The sequence below is a fragment of the Anomalospiza imberbis genome, chromosome 11 (genome assembly GCF_031753505.1).
Source record: "Anomalospiza imberbis isolate Cuckoo-Finch-1a 21T00152 chromosome 11, ASM3175350v1, whole genome shotgun sequence".
NCBI lineage: Eukaryota > Metazoa > Chordata > Aves > Passeriformes > Viduidae > Anomalospiza > Anomalospiza imberbis.
This window is the reverse complement of record NC_089691.1, coordinates 16714608-16734827: the sequence shown is the minus strand read 5'-3', so window position 1 is coordinate 16734827 and position 20220 is coordinate 16714608. Positions and strand designations below refer to the sequence as shown.

The 20220-nt window shown below is 40.7% G+C and overlaps 1 protein-coding gene across 30 annotated transcripts in view; it reads left to right on the top strand.

Moving 5' to 3' along the window:
* MAGI1 (membrane associated guanylate kinase, WW and PDZ domain containing 1) overlaps positions 1 to 15010 on the top strand; it is a 334836-nt gene extending 319826 nt beyond the window's left edge. For 10 of the 30 annotated variants that reach the window (XM_068202186.1, XM_068202170.1, XM_068202185.1 and 7 more), the window contains 6 exons: positions 1097 to 1300; positions 5801 to 5891; positions 6007 to 6070; positions 7066 to 7212; positions 8348 to 8486; positions 12133 to 15010. In XM_068202186.1, coding sequence (XP_068058287.1) covers positions 1097 to 1300; positions 5801 to 5891; positions 6007 to 6070; positions 7066 to 7212; positions 8348 to 8486; positions 12133 to 12833 — 1346 coding nt within the window. In that variant the 3' untranslated portion in view covers positions 12834 to 15010. Of the gene's footprint in view, positions 1 to 1096; positions 1301 to 5800; positions 5892 to 6006; positions 6071 to 7065; positions 7213 to 8347; positions 8537 to 8591; positions 10416 to 10465; positions 10555 to 12132 lie in introns of those variants that run through there. The other 20 variants (XM_068202195.1, XM_068202196.1, XM_068202193.1 and 17 more) reach the window with 12 other exon arrangements.
* The last annotated feature ends 5210 nt before the right edge of the window (positions 15011 to 20220 follow it).

Below are 20220 nucleotides of genomic sequence, written 5' to 3'. Positions count from 1 at the left end.
GTGCATCTTGAGGGTGAATGTATTGTGGATGCAAAGTGTGAGATGACCATGTGCTGTGTGCCCCAAGGCCTCTTGCCCATAAAGGAGCTGTAAAAAAGCTCACTGGATTTATGTGAGTGATGTTGTGTATCCCCTGTGTCCCAATTCTGCATGCTATGGACAACCCCATGGTTTTGAAACAAAACAACTGCATGGAACAGGAGGAGAATTTTGTCTCCAGAACACATTCATCCTAAAGTGCTCTCGCTCTGTGTGTCAGACATCTCAATGGTTTTGTGCGTGGTTTTAGAGGTATTTTAATGAGGAGAACCTTATTCCTTCTTTGTTCCCACCTGGTGCCATCTAAGATCATAAAAGAGGAAGGGTTAGTAGAGGCTGAGGTGGGTGCCAGCACCAAACAGGTTACCTTTGTCAGTCTTGGCCCATCTGTAGTGGTCCTGTGCCTTCCCTGGTAGTACCTTTATTCACAATGGAAGAAAAACGATTCATGTTGCTTCCCCATGCAGCGCTGGTAGAGTGGGTCTGTGTGGTAGATAGGGAGTCGCACTCCCTCCTAGGCCTAGAATGATTTTATCTTTCTAAATTGAGAAAGAACAAAACATTGGCAGAAGCTTGAACAGCAGTTGGCTTAGAGAAGGATTAGAGAGGCTGACACTGATGTAATCTTGGAGGAGGAAAGTTGAGTTTTCTACAAACAGTTTCAATTTTTTTCTTCAAAAACAAAATCAGATTTGGGTTATGATGGAGCTGCTAAGTGCAGTTGTAGTCAATAAAAATTGCACCATTTATTAACAGAAATCCACTTGGGGGAGTTTTGAGGGATTAACAAAACACCTTTTTGTGGAAGTAAAGTGTTGTGCACTCAGCTAGTTGATTGCCAATGTTTTGAACACTGGCAGCAAAGCTATCCTATAATAACTTTTGCTTGATGCATTAATTAATTAACCCTTAACCTTCTCTTTCCCTTTTCAACCCTTTTTTTCCTTTTCCCCTTCACCATATTCCCACATACGTAAACAATAATAAAAAAAAAAAAACACCAAAAAAACCAAAACCAAACCAAACCAAAAAAACAACCCCCAAACCAATACAAAAGCGGGAAATGCATGTGTGGCCATGCCTCACAAAATAGGTCGGATAATTGAAGGGAGCCCCGCCGACCGCTGCGGAAAGCTGAAAGTCGGCGACCGGATCTTGGCCGTCAATGGGTGCTCCATCACCAACAAGTCGCATTCAGACATCGTCAACCTCATTAAGGAAGCTGGGAACACCGTCACCCTGCGCATCATTCCAGGAGATGGTAAAGTATCTGTTTCCTGCTGTCTTGCCTCACCCTCTTCTTGGTTCTGTTCCCCGGGCTTTTTCTGTCACTTAGAGCTGCAAAGCCATGGAGGAGTCAGTTTCCGCTCCCACTCTGGGAGTTAGCAGTGAAGGAGGTTGTGAGTCTCCTGTAGCTTTGTTTTTTGTTTCTATTTGTAGAGATGGTTGGTTTTTAACAGGGAGGTGCTGATTCAACATTACCAAAAAAAAAAGAATATTGCATTCCATGCATCTGCTTTAAATAATCTTCCATAAATTTGATGGTTCTCTTGATGCATTTTGGTTTGATTCTTAGCTTAATAATGCAGCTTTAGAATATTTGGGAATCACTTGTTAGTATGTGGGATTCCTGAAGCTTTGTATAGATACAAGCAGGCTATGGAGTAAAGAGATCACAGAAAGAGATAAACACTTTGACATGTTTTAAGCTGTTTCAAAAGCGGATTTACTTTTATTCTGGGTAAGTTGCTTTAGGAGTGAGCTCAGTACATTTTTGAATGACTGCTTAAACGGTGATGGTTCTGAAGTTGCATTTTAAGAGTTACCCTAGACAGGATCTCACTGTTTCAGATGAGAGGAAGCGTGCAGGTTCTCTAATAATCAGTTGGTGCTGATTTCAGGTCACTGAAGTATTTAATAAAAATAAGGATCTGTGTTATTTATCAGTTCCATTAAATTAATCCATGGCTTGATCCCCAGATAGGAACTGATCAGAAACCTGTTAAAGTATCTGCAGCAGAACTAAAATTGTTGTGGTTCTGAATTCTGAGTATTTTCTTTCTTTATTGTGCTTCTCTGTCATGGATGGGTTCAAAGTGAGAGCTTGTTGGGCAGAAACCTTTCCACATTGCTCCCCACAGACCAGGATGAGAAATGATCTGGTTATAAATTATTTCTGTTTCGGGTGATCTGTTTTGCACAAAAGCTTTATTTTCCTACTGTCTAGTGGGAACCAGGTCAAATGGTATAAAATCCTCTGCTGCTTGGAGCAAATAGGGTGTTCATGAATAATAAAATGGCTGTGAATCAAACTAACATCTGAGCTGGCCTGTGCATGCCTGCTTTGAAAGATAAACTGAGAGAACAATTGTTCATTACCTGTATTTTAGTCTCTGATAAAAAGGAGGGTGAATCTTTAAGTAAATAAAGGGCTTATTTTCTAAAAAAGCAGAACCATCTGAGAACTAAGCAACTTCTGAATGATTTAAGAATTTTTTAAGAATATAACCTCCTGACATAAATGCTGAGCCAGTCTTGCGCATGCAATTATGTGTCCCAAATATCATGTAAATTGCTTAGGTTAGGGAAACATGTACCTGTGATTGACATCACGTATTCCTGGAGGAGATGGAAAGCTGTTCTTTAGGGAAGGAATCAACTCTGCTTTCATAGCAATTCAGGCTTTAAGTCTTTTTATTTACTGTCACTTTGAAATTCCAAGTCAGATTGCCAACTTTGCATAGTATTACCTGCATTTATTTTCCAAAAGACATTAAGTCCCAACACTCTCAAAAATCTCTGAGGGGTTCACTCTAAAACCCCATGAGATACAAGAAATCAGTCTCAGTGTTGTTTTCTTTTTGATGTCTTTGTATGCTTTACTTGATTTGTTGTTTTCTTTTACTTCTTTTTGAGTGGTTTTTTGGCAAATATAAATGATCTGTGTGCTTCAAGGAGGGGGGAGCATAAATCAGAAACCACTCATCAGATAAACATGAAACTGTGGTGCATCAGAAGACTCACAATAAACTCACACTGCTAATCTCTTCTAACATTATTAAAAACACCAAGAGTTTTGGCTTTGTAATAAGTCTTGCACAAGTTAATTGCCACAGATGACTGCAGGATTGTATTTGCAATGAAATGATGGTGCTTTACCACACTTCCAGCAGATTCAAGGATACAGAATGCTGGAACAGGACAAGCTTAGATTTGGCATATAATTGGTGACTGAGAGTTTTAGGGCAGAACAAGGCAAGGAATCAGTGAAATATGTAGGGTTTAGAACACACAATTATAATTGTACTAAAGATAATTTTTGCTATATTCTGTTCCAGTTTGGCATGGTGGCTGGCATGCGTCCTGAAGCAGTGTCTAAAACACTAGCAAAATTATGCACAACTCCTGACTCATGGGAGAGGGTGGGCTAAAGATAGATGCAGTACAGTGGTGTGAAGATACATCTGTACCAAAGATGTGTTGTTGCTCTTCTTGGTATTATTAGTGTGACCTACTAAAGGGTAGGAATCTTGCATTCTCTTTGAAGCCCATCTTCATCTGATCTCCAAATATTTGTGGAGGATTTCAGAGGCTTTTGTTCTGGATGAATACAGAACACTTAACCATGTTTTGGGGCTTTCTTATGTAGGAGACAGATTTTAACATCAAGGCATCTTTGTAAAATAAACAGAATTATTTCTTAAACCCCAACAGTGTAGCTGCACGTAGGGACATCTTCTGACACAAGCCAGCTGTCAGTGGCACATCATCACAAGGGTGTGGTTTGGTCATGCCTACAATGAGAGGTGCAGACAGACCCAGGAGCCTGTCTTGCTCTCTGAGCTGCTGGACACAAGCCAGCTCTGATCTGGAGGATGTTTCAGGTCCATATGCTGAGGGTTTGGGCATGTTAACTTGGTCACAGCACTGCAGGCAAAGGAGCTGTGTTCTTGTTGCACCCATCTGTTTAAGTGGTTCTTCTTTTTCTATGTCCCTTTTCCTGAATTTCCCTTGACATGCAAATAGCTACAGAAAGGAAAAAGCTTCCCCTTATCTAGATTTCTCCAGAATTAATATTAATCCATGAGGCAAATTAAACTTCCAGGATCCACCACATCTTAATTCAGGCAGAAACCCTCCCATTGCTGCAATTTTGTATTACAGCTGGACTCTGTTTAATAATGGCAGATTTCTCCATAGCCAGTAAAATGAATTAGTGGATGCCTGTAGCTCAAGAGGCAAACAAGGGCAGGGTAGAAGGTCTTGTAATTTTATGATGGAGACCCAGATGTTTTCATCCAGTTTTTGTCACTATTGTCTTAGTGGTTGTGTATTCAGTTTAGATTTTGGTCTTGAAAGGTGGATCATTATCAGTATTTTGTAGTTACTTGCAATCTGTGGGTCTCTCCTGGGTACAGTGGGTATAGACACAAAGAGGGGGTCTCCTGTCTACAGAGCTGTTCTGCAGAGGAGCAGCTGCCTGCCACTGCAGTGGCTTTACCTGGGAATGCCATGTCTCTTGAGTGGGTGTTTCTGCTGCTCTGCCCATTATTCTCCAAGTGCAACCAACATAACTGTTGAACATTTTGTGTGGCTAAGCATCGTCGAGGTCAATGGAGTACCACCGAGACTTCCTCTGAAGTCAAACTCCCACGGGAGAGGACGAGTGTTTTCAGAAACTTCTGGCTTCTGGAGCAATTCAGCATTTGAAACTCTTCAGTAATAATATCAGTTCAGAATTGGTAAAATATATAGTTCTGGAAAATCTGTTGAGTTCAATATGGAAGAGTTACGGGTCTGTGTTGCTAATATTCGTCTAATGGCATTGGCATGACCTTAATTTTAGACAGAATTTTAAGTGAGTTTGGGGTTAACTCTGGTCCTACTGAAGTCTGTGATGCAGCTGCAGAATGACAAAGGGCATATTCTGCCCTGCCATACTGTGGGGGACACCTACATAGTCACTTTTCAGTTCCTCCCGTCTCAGTTGTGGGAAGCAGGAGACAGGACCTCTTCTTGGAGCCCCTCCTTCCATGCCTAAAGAAGTCTGCAATTTGCACAGGCTGATGCTGGGCTGAGAGCCCTTTACCATGGCAGAAATTAAGCTTAGAAGTTATTCCTGCTCCCTGTATTCTCTCAGTGCCCTCTTTTGTAATTGTTACCCAGAGTTATTGAAGCATTTGGTACCAGTGGCTCCATGTTCCTGCTGCCAGTTCTGAGGCAGCAGTGGGTTGTATTTCAAAGAAGGATTTCAGTAAATTTGGGTTCAAGCCACATTCAGTATCATCTTGTGAGGTACTGGATAAGAGCCACATCTCAATTCTACTGGAGATTGCTGTTTCTGATGGAAAAAGGACTGATAAATTTATAATCCCTGGAATAGTTATAGCTACTATAAAATTAATCCACCCAACCTACAATATTTAGATAATTAATTGAAATTCACATATTTAGACAATAGACAAAACTTTGTTCAATCCTTCATCTACAAGTGAGTCATCATGAAAGTGTCTAATGGTCGGGGGGGTTCCAATCCAGATGTCCTAATTTAATTTTTTTTTTCATTTTCCAGTTGAGTGTACAGTTTCATATACATACTTACTATATTAATTTGGGGAATTAAGAAATTTGATCCCATCTCTAGTTCTATAAAAACAATGTAATGTTGCTTTTCAGTGAAATGCTATTGCAAAACTCTTTTTTACTTTCAGTGAATAGCCTATGGTCTTCCCTCATAATAAAAACAAAATCTATTTTGCAGAATCCTCCAATGCTACTTTATTGACCAATGCAGAAAAAATTGCTACAATCACAACCACACATACTCCTCAGCAAATACCACAGGAGACCAGGTCAGATTGTTTTCCTTGAGGAGGGCATCTCGACATGCTCTCTCTTCGGTTACTTCTTCATCACTTTCATGTCCCATGAGCTGTGTTTTTCATCTCTCCCTCTCATTCGTTACAGCAGGAACAACACCAAACCAAAGCAGGAATCCCAGTTTGATTTCAAACCACCCCAAGCAGCACAGGTAAGGAGTACCTCTCTAATTGTTTTGCTTACCACAGACTGTTGTTTCCAGTCTGCTTGAGAGCTGTGTTTAAATAGTTCCCTTGAAAATTCCTGCTGAGAAGCTGCTCTCCCTCAGTCTGCTGAAAAGAAGGAGGAATTTGCTGATTAGTTTCTTAATATGTGTTGCTGTTGCTTCAGCTGAGAAACATTTCTAACACATTCTCATCGAGACTTTGAGGGAGTAAAAAATAAAGGAAAAAAAAGAGCTGACATTTTTAGGGCAGTAATAATTTTTGTGTTTGTTTATTGAATTGTCTGTTTGAGGGGCCTCACCAGAAAGTATTGTGGTGTGCAAATGATAAATTCAAATAATAAAAAAGAGGGAAACTTCATGAGGGGCGATAGCTGGAGTGTTCCAGCTTGCACAGATGGCATCTTATTAGAGAGATTATCTATTTCACTGTTAACTTTCCTTGCCACTGGCCATCCCAGAAGTAACATCTTCCATTAGGGACTTCAAACCATCCTCATAATAGTATTTGAGAAAAACAATGCAAAGGCTTCTGAGCTTCTTTCAATGCAATAAATGATGTGGTAACAGCACGAAAAACCAGCACCATGGCACAGGCTCACCCCAGGTGCCATCAGACACTGCACTAAAGCTGGCACTGGAAGGGAAGTTGTCCTTGCCTTCCCTGGTTGATAGAACCTTTAATCAGCTTCCCAAAATGTCCCCTCCTGCCCTGGGCATGGGACGTGCTGTGTAACAGGCGTGCCCAAAAATGCATGGATATGGCCAAGCCCACTTATTCCAACAGCCCTTCACCAGCCCCCAGAACTCCCAATTGCAGAGTGGGGTCTGAGGAAGCAGCAAATCCTGGTCTGTGTGTGAAAATTCAACTGATTTTCCATTTTTAATTATTACCAATAAAACATTGCTTGAAGAATTCCTACATGAGAGCAGAGCAGTGTTTGTCTTTCTGTTCAATTGGGTGCTTGCTGTCTTCTCTCCAGCAGGACCAAGACTTTTACACTGTTGAGCTAGAAAGAGGAGCCAAAGGGTTTGGCTTCAGCCTGCGAGGTGGCCGGGAGTACAACATGGACCTGTACGTGCTGCGGCTCGCTGAGGATGGGCCTGCTGAGAGATGTGGGAAAATGAGGGTATGCACAAACTGGCTTTAAAACCACCTTGCTCTGGAATAAGCTGACTTCCCTGCCTCTCCCTTCTGCTGTTCCAGCTAAGAGGGGAATTAAATGTGAACTGAAAATGGTTTCTATTTACTTCTGCTGATGGCATCTGTCACTCTTGGTACGCAGTCTATAGCAGTGTGTGTTCAGTGGAAGACTTCACCCCCTTCTTCCAACACTACTTTCCAAGCTCTAGCACATGTTGTTTTAAGCCTAAGTGCACATGTAGCAGTGAAAATGAAACTGCCACAGCCTTTGCCTGCTAGTGGGCAGAGAGGGGACAGAACATGTCTATGGCCCACAGGTTACAAAATTATAATGTAGGTTCTGATTAACATTAATTGTTAACTTCACATATCAGCTAAATGACAAACATTATAACAAGGGCAAATGTTATAAAATGCCTACTGAAACAGTAATTTGACAGGTTTTATGTAGTCCTTGGACCTCTGTTAGAGAATGCATTATAACTTTCCCAATACGTCATTGTCTCCAGATATGTCAAGTGAAGGGCATTTTCAAAATTCTTGTGCTAGGGGTAGACCTATGGGTTCAAAATTTTTGCTGATGAACATATGATGCAAAATCAGTGCTGCCCTGTGAAAGTCAATGCTTTTTGACAAGCTCTTCTATGCCCTGTTTTCTTCTCCTGATAAATTATTGTATTTACAGAATCAGCTTTGCTGATTTGTAGTAGGTATCTATAGCCAAGTTAGAAATTGACCTGAAAAAGCTCTGTGAAGTCTGGTTGGAGCAGACTGTGAAATAAGCAGCCGCTTTGACTGAAGACTTTAAAAAGAACCAAAATTCAATAAAATAGCACCCTTTCTAACACTGCACTTACTATTGAGCCATACAGTAATTGCAGTGTGATTTTTCAGTACAGCAGTGAAATATTTTGATACCTTCAGCTTTCTCCATCACCTTCATGTATCCCAGACTCCTACACAGTGGGCACTGTGGATGGTCACTGGAAGGAGTTGGGCATGTTTATCTTCACCTGATGCATAGTTGTTCCAGCTTTGCTATGGCCACCCTCTTGTGGTGTGCTGGTAGGGACCCTCGTGGGGCCTTGTTTCTAATCATAGTCTCTTTATTACATTGGCAGATCGGTGATGAAATCTTAGAGATCAATGGAGAAACTACCAAGAACATGAAGCATGCTCGGGCCATCGAACTGATTAAAAATGGTGGCCGCAAGGTCCGCCTGTTTCTGAAACGTGGAGATGGCTCTGTCCCAGAATATGGTGGGTCAAACTATGAAAACATTCCTTTCTTCCCTGGCATCACTCCATGAATATTTGTCTCAAGATCTGAAGCGGGAATTCTTTTTTATTTTCCTTTCTCACCAGTGTCTTACCAACCTTTGCAACATATAATTGCCTCGCTTGTGCTGAATTTTCTACACATTTCATCCTTTGCTTGCTTCCATGGACTTGGGGCGCAGTGTAAGGCAAGATCATCATAGCAGTATTTTTTGGTGATCAGAGAGGAAAGCAAAACAAAACAAACCTTATTGTCTTGTCCAGCCAAAAAAGGAATGTCATTGAACTGTGCCAAACTGTTTCTCAGCGGCTGAATTGTTGTTTCACATAGGTCTCTTCTTCTAATCAATGCAAAAACTGGGATCCCGAGTTGCTATTCTGAAGCAGTGATTTTTTTTTTTGTTGTTAGGTTTTTCTCTTAGTTCCTGGCTGTATCCATAGACATGAATGCCGAGATGGCTTATGAGATTTTTGCCTTTCCTTAATATTTATGTAAATATTTATAAAGTTATTTGAGAAAAAGAAGGGGGGAAAAAAAAAACTTTACTGCAAAAATATATTGATTTGGCCTCCTGAGCCCTTTTCTCTCCCCTTAAACAGTCTGCTGGTTTCAACTAGTTCATTTGTAAGGTCTGAAAAGGTGAGGAGGTTATGAAAAGGTGCTCTCGTGTCCGTCTTGGGGGAAACAGTCAGTCCTCGTTTCTTACTAAGAATTATATTAGATTTCCTTTTCTTCCCCTGGAGGTTGGATTGCTGGGTGGCTTAACTTAGCACACTATTTAATATTATAATTATGTCTTATTTATTTGAGATAATTGTCAAATATTGTGCCCTCGATGGAGGGCTACTCCCAACCAAAGGTCTTTGAGGTTTCTATAGAAACTGATGATTGAAGGGATGTCCTTTATACTTTCCTCCCCGTATTTGGGCTATTTCTGTGTCAGTAAGTTCTGTGTTTATCATTCTCTCCATGCCCTAACACCAGAAACAAAACCCTTCTGCACAATTTATGAACTAGATTTTATTTTCATTTACTGTACTATGTTTGAGAGTTTCTGCTCAGTCTGCTCATTATTTAACTTAAAATGACCAATTCAGAGTATAACCAACAAACAATTGAAGTGTTTAACGACATGAAAGGGAAGTTGTGGGTTTACACTTCTGTAATATAAATAGCACACCAGAAGGTTCAATGATGGCACTGAAATTCTGTAATGTTCTTTCTACTTTTGTCTTTTCCTATACTCCTTTGGATGTACAGTACTGTATCATATGCTAGACTGCATAAATACCCTGTAAATTAAGTGCTTCACTTCTCAAAGCATATGTCTGTTGCACTGAGGATGGAAATCCATCACCAATTTTCTTTTGGCTAATGCTAACCACTAAACGTTCGTGCTCCAAGCAAGGATTTAATATACAGGGGTTGCACTACTGTAAAGAATATCCTTGTAACATTTGGGACTCCTTTCTCTCTTCGTTCTGTTCGCTGCAGTCGCAAATGGTTCCTCTAATAATGTTAAGTTCCAATATTTTTCTGACTTGATTGGAACGTGCTTCTCTATGAGGCTGTATATTTTTGTAATGAGTTTTGTACTTATTTTTAATGTTGTGGTCTCTGGTGGACTTTATTTTTTGTTGTTGTTTGATTGTTACTGTTTTTTCTATGACATTCTGTGTCGCTGTTCCAGCTGTCTTTTAGAATGGATGCTCTTGTTGTCTGGGTTATTGAATCACCTCTTAGATGTCTCTTTATGTCACAATAATAACAACTGCTGTCTTTGCAGCCTTATATTTGGGTGAAGCCTAGACAATCTGACTGGAAAAATAAACTTTCTTTATTCTAAGATAAAATATGAAGATTTTTCTTTCTTTCATCTTTATTATAGGGAATCTAAATTTTCTACTTTTCTCTTTCTCTTTCTCTTACTTTTCTTGGTGCTGGGCTCTTCCTTCCTCAGCGATGATACCTCCTAATATCGCTGCATGTATGAGAAATGACAAGCTCGGGGAGTCTTGCTTCTACCTTATGGGCCATAATCAAACTACGGTTTGTAGCTAAAATCAATATTAGGTGTTTTTGTGCTGTGGCCTAATTCCCTCACATTGCTTTTCTGCTTCGCTATATTCTATATGTACAGCAATTCATCCCGAACACCCTGCGTCCCCCAAATTGTAAGTACACACACCACAGGACATGTTTGAACCTCACTTGTACCTTGTGTGAGAGGCAGTTTGCCACAAGCCACATGCTTACAGCCACAGAAAAGCAGTGTGGTCCCATCACCAGCTGTGGCCTCAAAGTGTTCATAGAGCAAAACTCTATGAGCTGCAACATGGGTTTCACTACTTGGAATTCACAAAAATCACAGCCCATGCACACACTGACCCTCCCAACTCAGAAGTGGAAATGACATCAAGCGGGAGAGACTTGGCATGATGGCAGGAGGAACGTAGAGTGTTTGGCTTGGTGGGAGGGAAGGCAAAAAGGAGAAAAAGAGGAAAAAAAATCTGTCCTCACAAGGGTTTGTGAGGGTTTTCAGTCATTGCCACCAGGGCACTCCACCTCAAGGTGGGTGTTGGGGTGCAAGTGTAAGGAAGTAGCTAATGCCAGCCAAGCTGCCACGAAGGAGTTACTTTAAGAAAGAAAACAATAAGCAAATAAAAGCAGCATTTGCATTAAGGCAGCGCAGCTACTTTAATGTTTTTTATGTTTGTAATGAATCATTCATAAACATCCGTTACAAATGACAGGAGTAATTGTAGCTTAGCTGCAGCGCAGGGCTGGGGTTTAGTTTGGATGTTCTTTTTCTACTTCTGCTTTGCAGTTTGTCTTGCAGAGGCAGCTCAGCTGTATTTTATCTCAAATAGTACATGAAAAATAATGAACTGGAGATTAGATTTGAATCAAAGCCATCCTACATATTACAATATCTTTCCATTGCTTTGATATGAAAAAATCATAACTACTGTCATCCTTGTTTGAATCATTGTGGCAAAACCAAAATCTACCCTAGGACTTTACATAACATGGTAGCACTAAGTGAGATTAAGCTATGCCTTAAATGAAATGGAAATGGCATGATTACAGTCTAATTCTCACATTTTCAAAATGTTATTTTACAAGGTGAAAACTTAATAATCAATTCTATTTTCTGTACATTTTCTGCTATTTGAACCAAGGCCTCCCACACCTGGAAGGCAGTTCTTTATAATGTCTTAAAAGACAAAAATTGTTTCCTAAAGACCCTCTTTATTGGAAGCTATTAAAAAAAAAACAGCCAACAACCTGAACTACAATGTTTTTTTTTTTTCCACTGGAAAGAATGTAGTATAACTGAAACTTTATGAATTGGGCTTGGGGAGAAATGTAAAGTGCCCCATGCCCAGAAGAGCATAAAGATGAGATCAGCTTGGACCAAAACATGGCTAACGATCAGAGCAGCACCAGTACTAACCTGTAACTCTCGTTGTTCACAGTTAAATTAACAAAAGCTTCGGTTAGCCTTCGCTGACTGCTTGAACAGTTGTTTGTTTTTGTCACTAATGAAGTCTGAAGAGTGCTAAGTGGTGTCACAGCACCACGGAAGGCATCAATACCAAACCCTTTGCTGTTATTTTCTTTCAGACCCCAGCAGTGACAGGAACAGTCCCGCCACAGGTTCACAAAATGTATCGGAAATGAAACCCGCGCCATCCGACCGACGGCAGCACCCATCATCGGAGTCCAGTTATCCACCAGACCTTCACAAATCATCACAACATGGGGACAAGCGGACTTACGTTAGAGACCTAAAAGGCAGCAGAGAGTTTAGCAGACATCCCAATGAACACCACACTTGGAATGGGACTTCTAAAACCAATGACCACGTGCCAGGCAGGAAGACGGAGAGGTCGCCAGAGAGGAGGCACGAAAGGCAGCCAGAGAGGGCGGTGGTGAACGGGCAGAAGAGGAGGTCTCCCGAAAAGCGCAGGGAAGGGACAAGGAGTGCTGACAACACTTTGGAGAGGCGGGAGCGACTTGAGAGGAGGAGAGACCTCTCTCCTGAGAGACGCAGAGAGCGGTCTCCCGGCCGCCGGCGGCGGTCGCTGGAGAGACTCACGGAGCCCAGGAGGTCCCCTGAGCGGAGAAGAGAGAGCTCCCTTGACCGACGGGCCAAGTCGTCCGACCGGCGGAGGGAGAGGTCGCCCGAGAGACGGCTCAGGGAGGAGCGCGTTGGCCACCGGGAGAGGGATGAGCCAGGCTGGAAGCACGAGCCGAGCCGCAGGCACCCGCCCGAGCAGCGCAGGCGGCCCTACAAGGAGTGCAGCACCGACCTCAGCATCTGAGGGGCTCCCCGGGGTCCCTGTCACCTTCCCCACACCAAGGGAGCAGAGGAGAGAGTGAAACCAACCTGGCTTTTGCAGGCGACGAGACGTCCGCCACCTGCTGATCCTACAAACCGTTTATGCAGATGAAATCTTATAACAAAACAAAAAAAGCGTTGTGCCTGATGTATAATATTAAAGAAAGTATTTTTCAGTGTATTCTTTTTTTTTTAAATTACTTGCCAAATGTTGGTCCTAAAGGATTATAAAATTTTGTTTCTACATTCTTTGTAGATTTCTTAAAAATAATCCCTTTATTGGGCTACTTTCCCCCCCTCCCCAATATAGTAAGTGGGAGTAGCCAGTAATATAATATAGGCAAAGGATTTTATGACCAAGTTTGAATAATTTGATCCAGACTGTTCTCTAGTGACTCACTGCTACACTGTATGTAGAAAATTTTTTAAGGGTTGGGGGTGGGGAAGGAAGAAAATTGTTCATCTCAGTAGGAATGGAGCGCTCCTGCTGAAGGAATTAAAAAGGAAAGAGACAAATGTTCCTAAAATTGCAAGAACTGTTTGAAGAGACTACTGTTTCAATGAAGGATATTTATAATAATAATAAATAATTAAAAATTAAAAAAAAAAAAAGCAACCAAACCCACACAGCACAAGACGATTTACAATAAGTAATTTGTAGTTTGTTCCATGAACAGTTTATACTTTCAGGCCCCCTGGACAGGATGCGCAGAGGCAGAAGGACTGGTCACCACCATGCCTGTGTCACACGCTAATGTGGACTGTTGAGCTCTCATTAGCCTCAGCAACATGTAACGATGATATGTCATTAAGGCAGCAGCCCTGCTCATCTCCCAGCTGTATATGGACAGCAACCCCAGCATGCATGGCATTGTGTATCTGCTTGGAAGCAAGGGGAGGGATTGGGATTCTGGGACAAGGCACAATGCGGTGGGAGCACAGTCCCCCTGCTCAGAGTAGGTGTATTCCTTCTGCTCAGGCAAAACCAGTGGGCTTTTGTTTTGCCAAATTCCAAAAGCTCTCAATTCTTCTTGCTCTGTATTTAAAGGGTTGGTTTTTCGTTGTTTCACTGGTTCATCCTTACTGAGACAAAAGGAGTGCACTTGCTGGGGAGGAAAAACAAAAAAACAAAAAAAAAAAAAGAAAAAAGTATCAAAAGAAAATTACAGGCTAAAAGAGGCAATCAGTGGGACAACCTGGTTGTGGAAGCCTATCCATACCTGATTATATGCTGTAAATTTGAGTCTAAGAACAGCAGCAAAAGAGAAACCTGCAAGTTTCTACGTTGTATTTTAAATTTGCAAGCTGTGTGGTAAGTCTGCTGTAGCATTGGTCTAAGATTTAATGGATTACTGCCTAGCTGAGCCAAAATGTTTGCCGTTACTGTTGGACCACTAAAGTAAACTGCTGCTTTTTCCAGTGCATTGGTGTGTACATGTATACTGACTCACATCCTCCATATGAACACAAAACCATTGCAAGTCTATCACTGTTGTTGCCATGGTACTGTAAAAACAAAACCAAGAAAGAAGATGGCCAATCATTGTGTGTACAGTTGAAATTGTAATTAATAGAGCCTGTTGGAAAAAAAAAAACAAAACTGTTGCCTTTTTCTTGTATAAAAGAGGATTTATGACAAAATTTAGGTGTGAGGAATGTGATTAAGTGTTTATATTTCTAAAAATGGAAAAATTTGATTCAGGGGATATATTTTAATGTAAACTGAATCAGGTATGTAAAGCTGTTTTCAAATGGGAGACTGTATCAGTAATTCTAAAGCTTTTGTTGGTTTGAAAATATCATTTCTTTCTTCATGGTGGGCCTGCTTATGTATTATTAAGCACTTGTATGCAGCCTATATTCTCCAATCATCATTTCTTGCAACATGCTATAGGCAAAATGCTCTTTTCTGTGTTGATGAAAAGCAGTATGTGGGCCAATCTTTTTTATAAAACACTATGCATATATAAATACTACATTGTTCATAGCTTTATTTGATTTAATTGGGTTTATACATAACACTAGGATGAGTAGATGTGGACTTACCCAGTAAGAGCTTCTTTCCTTGGAACAGACACTATGTATATGATGTAGCAACAAAGAAGGAGAAAGTCTGTGAATGCTATTTTTATTATCAAATAAAGTTTTCCATACAAAGCATGCATGCGAGTGTGGTGATAAGATAAAGGAAGAACCACACCTTAATGTTACTTATTCATCCCTGCCTAAATTAATAAAACCATAGGTTTTGGTTGCCAAGAGCCATATATTAAATATGTATTAATAATCCATTAAATATGTATTATCATTTGACAAGCCTTAAAGTAAAGTTTCCCAGTCTTCCAGGATAAAATTCCTTCCCCCTAAAATAGTCAGAAACGGAAGGTTTAGGTGAAGCAGAGTCTGTAGTTGTGTCTGAGGTTTGTGTCATTGATTCTTCATAACACATAAGCATGTGTGACCAGAGAAAATCAAGGCAGCAACTGCTCAATTGCTGCTGTGGAGGTTGTTGGTGCCATATATATATATATATTTGTGTGTGTGTGTGTATGATGTAAGGGTGTATATACATATATGCACAAACATATATATTTTATATATAAATATATATATACGTCACCAAGGCTGTATGTCTCCCATCTCTTAGTTCTTAAAATGTAGACAGACTTTTAAGTTTGAAAAATGTTTCTATTACACAGATTTTTAAATCTTGCATAGTTTAACAGGCTCCACTCATCTGTTTGCCTGAAACTTCAAGCAGCCTGCTGGGAGTCCTGGCAGCTAGAGAAAGTCGATGATGAAGGATTTGTATTTCCAATCACAGGGATTTGTCTGGTGCACCCTGAGTCCTTATGGGTATGGAAGGGTCACTGAGAAAGTGTTAGAATATTTAAAATTTTAATCTCTTATGATGATCAATGCCTTTTTACTCTGAAACCATTTTGCAGTGGTATACATTGGTTATGCATTTGTACCATCTGCTGTTGCTACTGTTTTTCTTCTCCTTGTTCATGTTATAATTTAAATGATCTTACAGAACTGAGTAGGTGAGTCTCGAGCTTTGGAAGTGTTGAGTCTCAGCTAAAGATATTACATAGATAATACCAAAACTACAGAAATATTTAATTAAAAACAAAAACCACTGCAAATTGCAAAAAAAAAAAGAAAAAAATTTAAAATGCCTTTTCATTGGTGGGATCCTTTCTAGTGCTTCCAAACCCCCTGAGAGCTGGAGCCCTGCTGTGCAGCATGAGCATTGCAGCTCCATACTCTGTGGTGCAGCCTTAGTCACTTTAATTCATTCCAGCCTTACTTTTGACCATAAAATATTTTTCAAAACTTCTAAAAATGAAAAGAACCTCTTTTTAGATTGTAACTTGGCTCCTGTTTTGTCAAACAACATCCTACAACTGTGAAGCTTCCAAGAAGATGAATTAGAGTCTTGTTTGTTATGAAGAACTGGGAAGTTTCTGAAGTGGTACGTGAAAAAGCTCTGCAAATTGATTTTCTGAGGGTTTTGGTTTGTTTTGGGGTTGAGTTTCACACCTTTTTTTATCAGTCAGACATGATCGAGTTCCTGTGCCATCAGTATGCTCAGTCCTGCTGTTTGCATTGATTAATTCCTAATTATGGAAGTTTTGACTGCAGAGGGATTGTTCAGCCAACCTGAAGAATTGTGTGGGGTTTGATCTCTTTGGTTAGTCTTGCACTTCTTGTAACTTCTGGGTTTACTGAGCTGCATTTGCTGCCTTTATACACTTTTACTCAGTTCACTCCTTGAATATTCATCTCTTGGCATTGGAGCCAGTGTTTTACTTAATAGTGATCTTGTGTTAAACCATCTGCTGTAATATGCTTGTTTTATCACTGGAGTAGTAATTATAGATACTGTTCTCCTCCTCACTTTGCTACCTTTTGTTACAACAGGCTTTCAGCTCTGTCTCTTGGCTGACTGTTCTGCTGAAGAACATTATAAATGGCTCATAATGTGTTCAGGTTTTTGGCTCTCATAAATAGTACCAGGAAAAGATGTCATTTATGATTCACTGCTGCCATCTGTAAATGTGTGCCTGTTAGGCCTTGGGGATTGTATTTTCTTAAGATTTATTTCTAAAAAAGGAAGAGCGGGAGCTAAAAAAAGTATCCAAATTTACTTAGTAGTTGCTGTAAATCTTGTGAGTCTGAAATGATGCCAGCTTCTGTGATGCTAATCCATCAGCATTCCTTCCTGCTATATAATGAAGAGGCTGTAAAATGTCACCCAAATGGAAATGTTGGGGTTTCAGGACAGAGAGGAGTATAAAATATGTGGTGCCACAAGGACTGCTGCTCAATGAATGTAGGAATTCAATGTTTGGGACTGACCATGAAAACATGAGCTTCAATTCAGAGATTTCTTTTTTTTCCCTAGAATTTAAGGCATACTCCTCCTGAATTCCTGTGTCCTAATTCTCTGTAAATACCCCAAGCATATCCTACAAAATAGGGTGCAAATGCCATTAAAATCCAGTGAGGTTTATGCATGAATTCAGGCTCAGGCACTGTTTTCCCCTGTATTTTGGCAGAGTTTAGACTTTCATATCTGGGTCTAGAGGCACCATGAGATGAGCTCTGGCAAGTCAGCAGAAAATAATGTGTGCCCTGGCCCTTCTGCATCCATATCAAACATCTCTGCACAGCCCCATTTTGGTGATAATGTGAGCTGCAGTGATGTGCTCTTCACTGAAGCAGCAGAGATGAACACCCACCATCCATGGTGCTGACTGGACAGATGAGGAGGCTCCTACCCTCAGCAAATCTTCTTTGGCAGCATGTGTATTGCAAATCCTCCTTTCAAGGAACAGTCTGAGCCTCAAGATGCTGAAGTTGGAACGGGGGCGGTTTCATCTCCTTGAGAAGTCTCATTAGCTTTAATTTTTGCAGCAAAGAGTTTCTTAAAAGAGAACTTCTGAGGAGGTTTTGCTGCAGCAGGAGGGAGAGGTCATACTCAAGCAAATCCAAATTGCTGGCATTGTGCCTCAGCCAAGGTTCTTTTGGTCCATCCCTAAGCTGATGTGACTTTGGTGCTGACTATAAGAAAGAGTCAGGCTTGTATGGAATGGGAATTCCACTTTGCCTGTGTAGATTTTGTAAACCAGGCTTCATCTCTGCCCCAGTGTCATCTATGACCAGTCTTAAATTTCCTTTCTTTCATTTGCATTTGTAAGAAATTTCATTCTTCAGGTTTTCTGTCTGTCACTGGCTGTTTGGGCTCATGAGACATCACCTCACATCTGCTGTGAGCTAAGGGCATATGTGTGCATGTATTTGGGTGTATGGCTGAGCTTATCTGCATCAATTTGTTGAGTCAGGAAAATGGGATGGTGAGACTGTCCCTGCAAGCCTGGTGGCTCCTGTTCATATGAATGAGATTTTGAATTAGCTGCCTTGCTTCTTTCTAAGGATAGTCAGAAATAGGAATGTCTGGAGGAGGAAGTTGGCTGAGGCTCTTTCCATATGTGCTGAAGAAAATATTGATTGGATGTGGAAGCAACTTGGAGAGCTTCTTGAGGACTCAGGCTTTTGTTCCATATAAATGAGCAGGGTTTTTTCCTCATTGTTTCTCAGCAAATTCTTCTGGATCCTGTTTTTTCTTCTGAGACTCCAGTTTGCTTCAGGGACCCAGAGGCAACTTCTTTCCTCTCTGTTTGATCCAGCAATTGTTGCCACAGCTTTGAAGTGTGGAGTCTGCTGGCAAAGCCTTTGCCTTTGTAACCTCTGAACTGCAGTTGTGTAACACAGGGCTGACTTCCAGGAACACGAGGCAGTTTCTCTGCTGTACACTACAGCAGACATGGTCAGCACGTCCTGCTCCTACTCTTCTGTGGAAACAGAGGTCCTGACCACAGGCACGGAGAGCTGAGGAAAAGCCAAGAATCACGCTCTGAAGGTGCACCCAAGTACCATGTCCCACTGGTTCCCAGATGTGACATAAAAACTAAAATAAGTCATTAAATTTTGGGGACTGATTCACAGAACTTGAATTCATTATTCTGTGAAATGATTTACTGAATGGTTAGAAGATGTTTAAAGATTCCTGTGCACATTATTTGCATGGTAACAACAGTAAGAGAAAAAGAAAAGACCATAAAAATATTTATGGCATATGTTTTCTTGTTTCTTGTCAAGGATGCATCAGACATCTGTTTCCTTCTATAGTCCCTTCTCTAGTTGAAATGATAATCTGATGAGACAGGTGTTTTTAGACAAAATGCTGGGGATGTCAACATTAAATCATTTTGTTGGAACCTCAGATAAAAAGTCTAAACTAGTTCTTCATTGATCCTTGAAAAGTATTGGCTTATAAAAGTGGTACTTCATGTCACTTAATATACATTTGCTAACCTGAAAAAGGTTTAATTCTTTATAAAGAAACTGCTGACTGTGTCTTCCTAACATGTCTGACTCACATGGGCCCAGATTGTTTTTTAAACCTCTGACCAATTACCTGGACTGGATTTCCTTGTGCTCTTGGGACAGCTTGGTCAGAAGTCTTCAGCTTAACTGTGCAATAGCAATGCAAAAATATGCAAATATGCAAACTATAAACGGCTCTGAAGTGGTCCAAGTGACAACACACACAGTCTTGATGTTGGGAGCATGGCACAAGCCTGTGTGAGGGACCCTGTACCTGCTGGGCGCATCCCTGCCTGGTGCCTTCCAGCTGCCCACAAAGCTGGAGCATCTGGGGCCTGCGGGCTGCTGGGCTGTAATTATTCCAGCACTCAGCAGTTTGGGCTGGTAGGCACACAGCTCTGCTTCACTCCTGAGTGCATCTCTGGGAGCATCCCAAACCAGAAGGGAGTTTTCCTCCCAAAGACCTCCACGTGAGGATTGCCTCCTTTTGCTGAGAGCAGTGGTTAACACTGCCACCACCTGTGACATTGCATCAACTCAAGTATTTTACCCTGAAATTCTGCCTATCCTAGAGATTAATCTTGGTTTGTAAGTAATATTAATGATTGTAGTTTCTGTTATTGCATTGCTTCAGCATATTGTGAAAATTCATATCCCTCTGCTTACTAAGGATTTCATTCATCTGCCTGACTCTTCTAATTCCAATTATGACTTAATAAAGAGAGAGCCTTCTAACACAACTTCATGGCAGTTACAGATTGTTAATCTTTTTATGACTGATGTGTTTTACAGCAATGAAGTCTCTTTTTTTTTTTTTTTTACATCAGAATTTCTTTTTAAAAAGGATGCACTCTAATTCATTGAGCCAAGAATAGACACATGCTGTCTTCAGGTTTAGGTGTACTTTACTCCCTGTTCATTGTGGAAAATGATCCATAAGGATAGCTGTTCAGACAGAAAAATCAAATTAATTT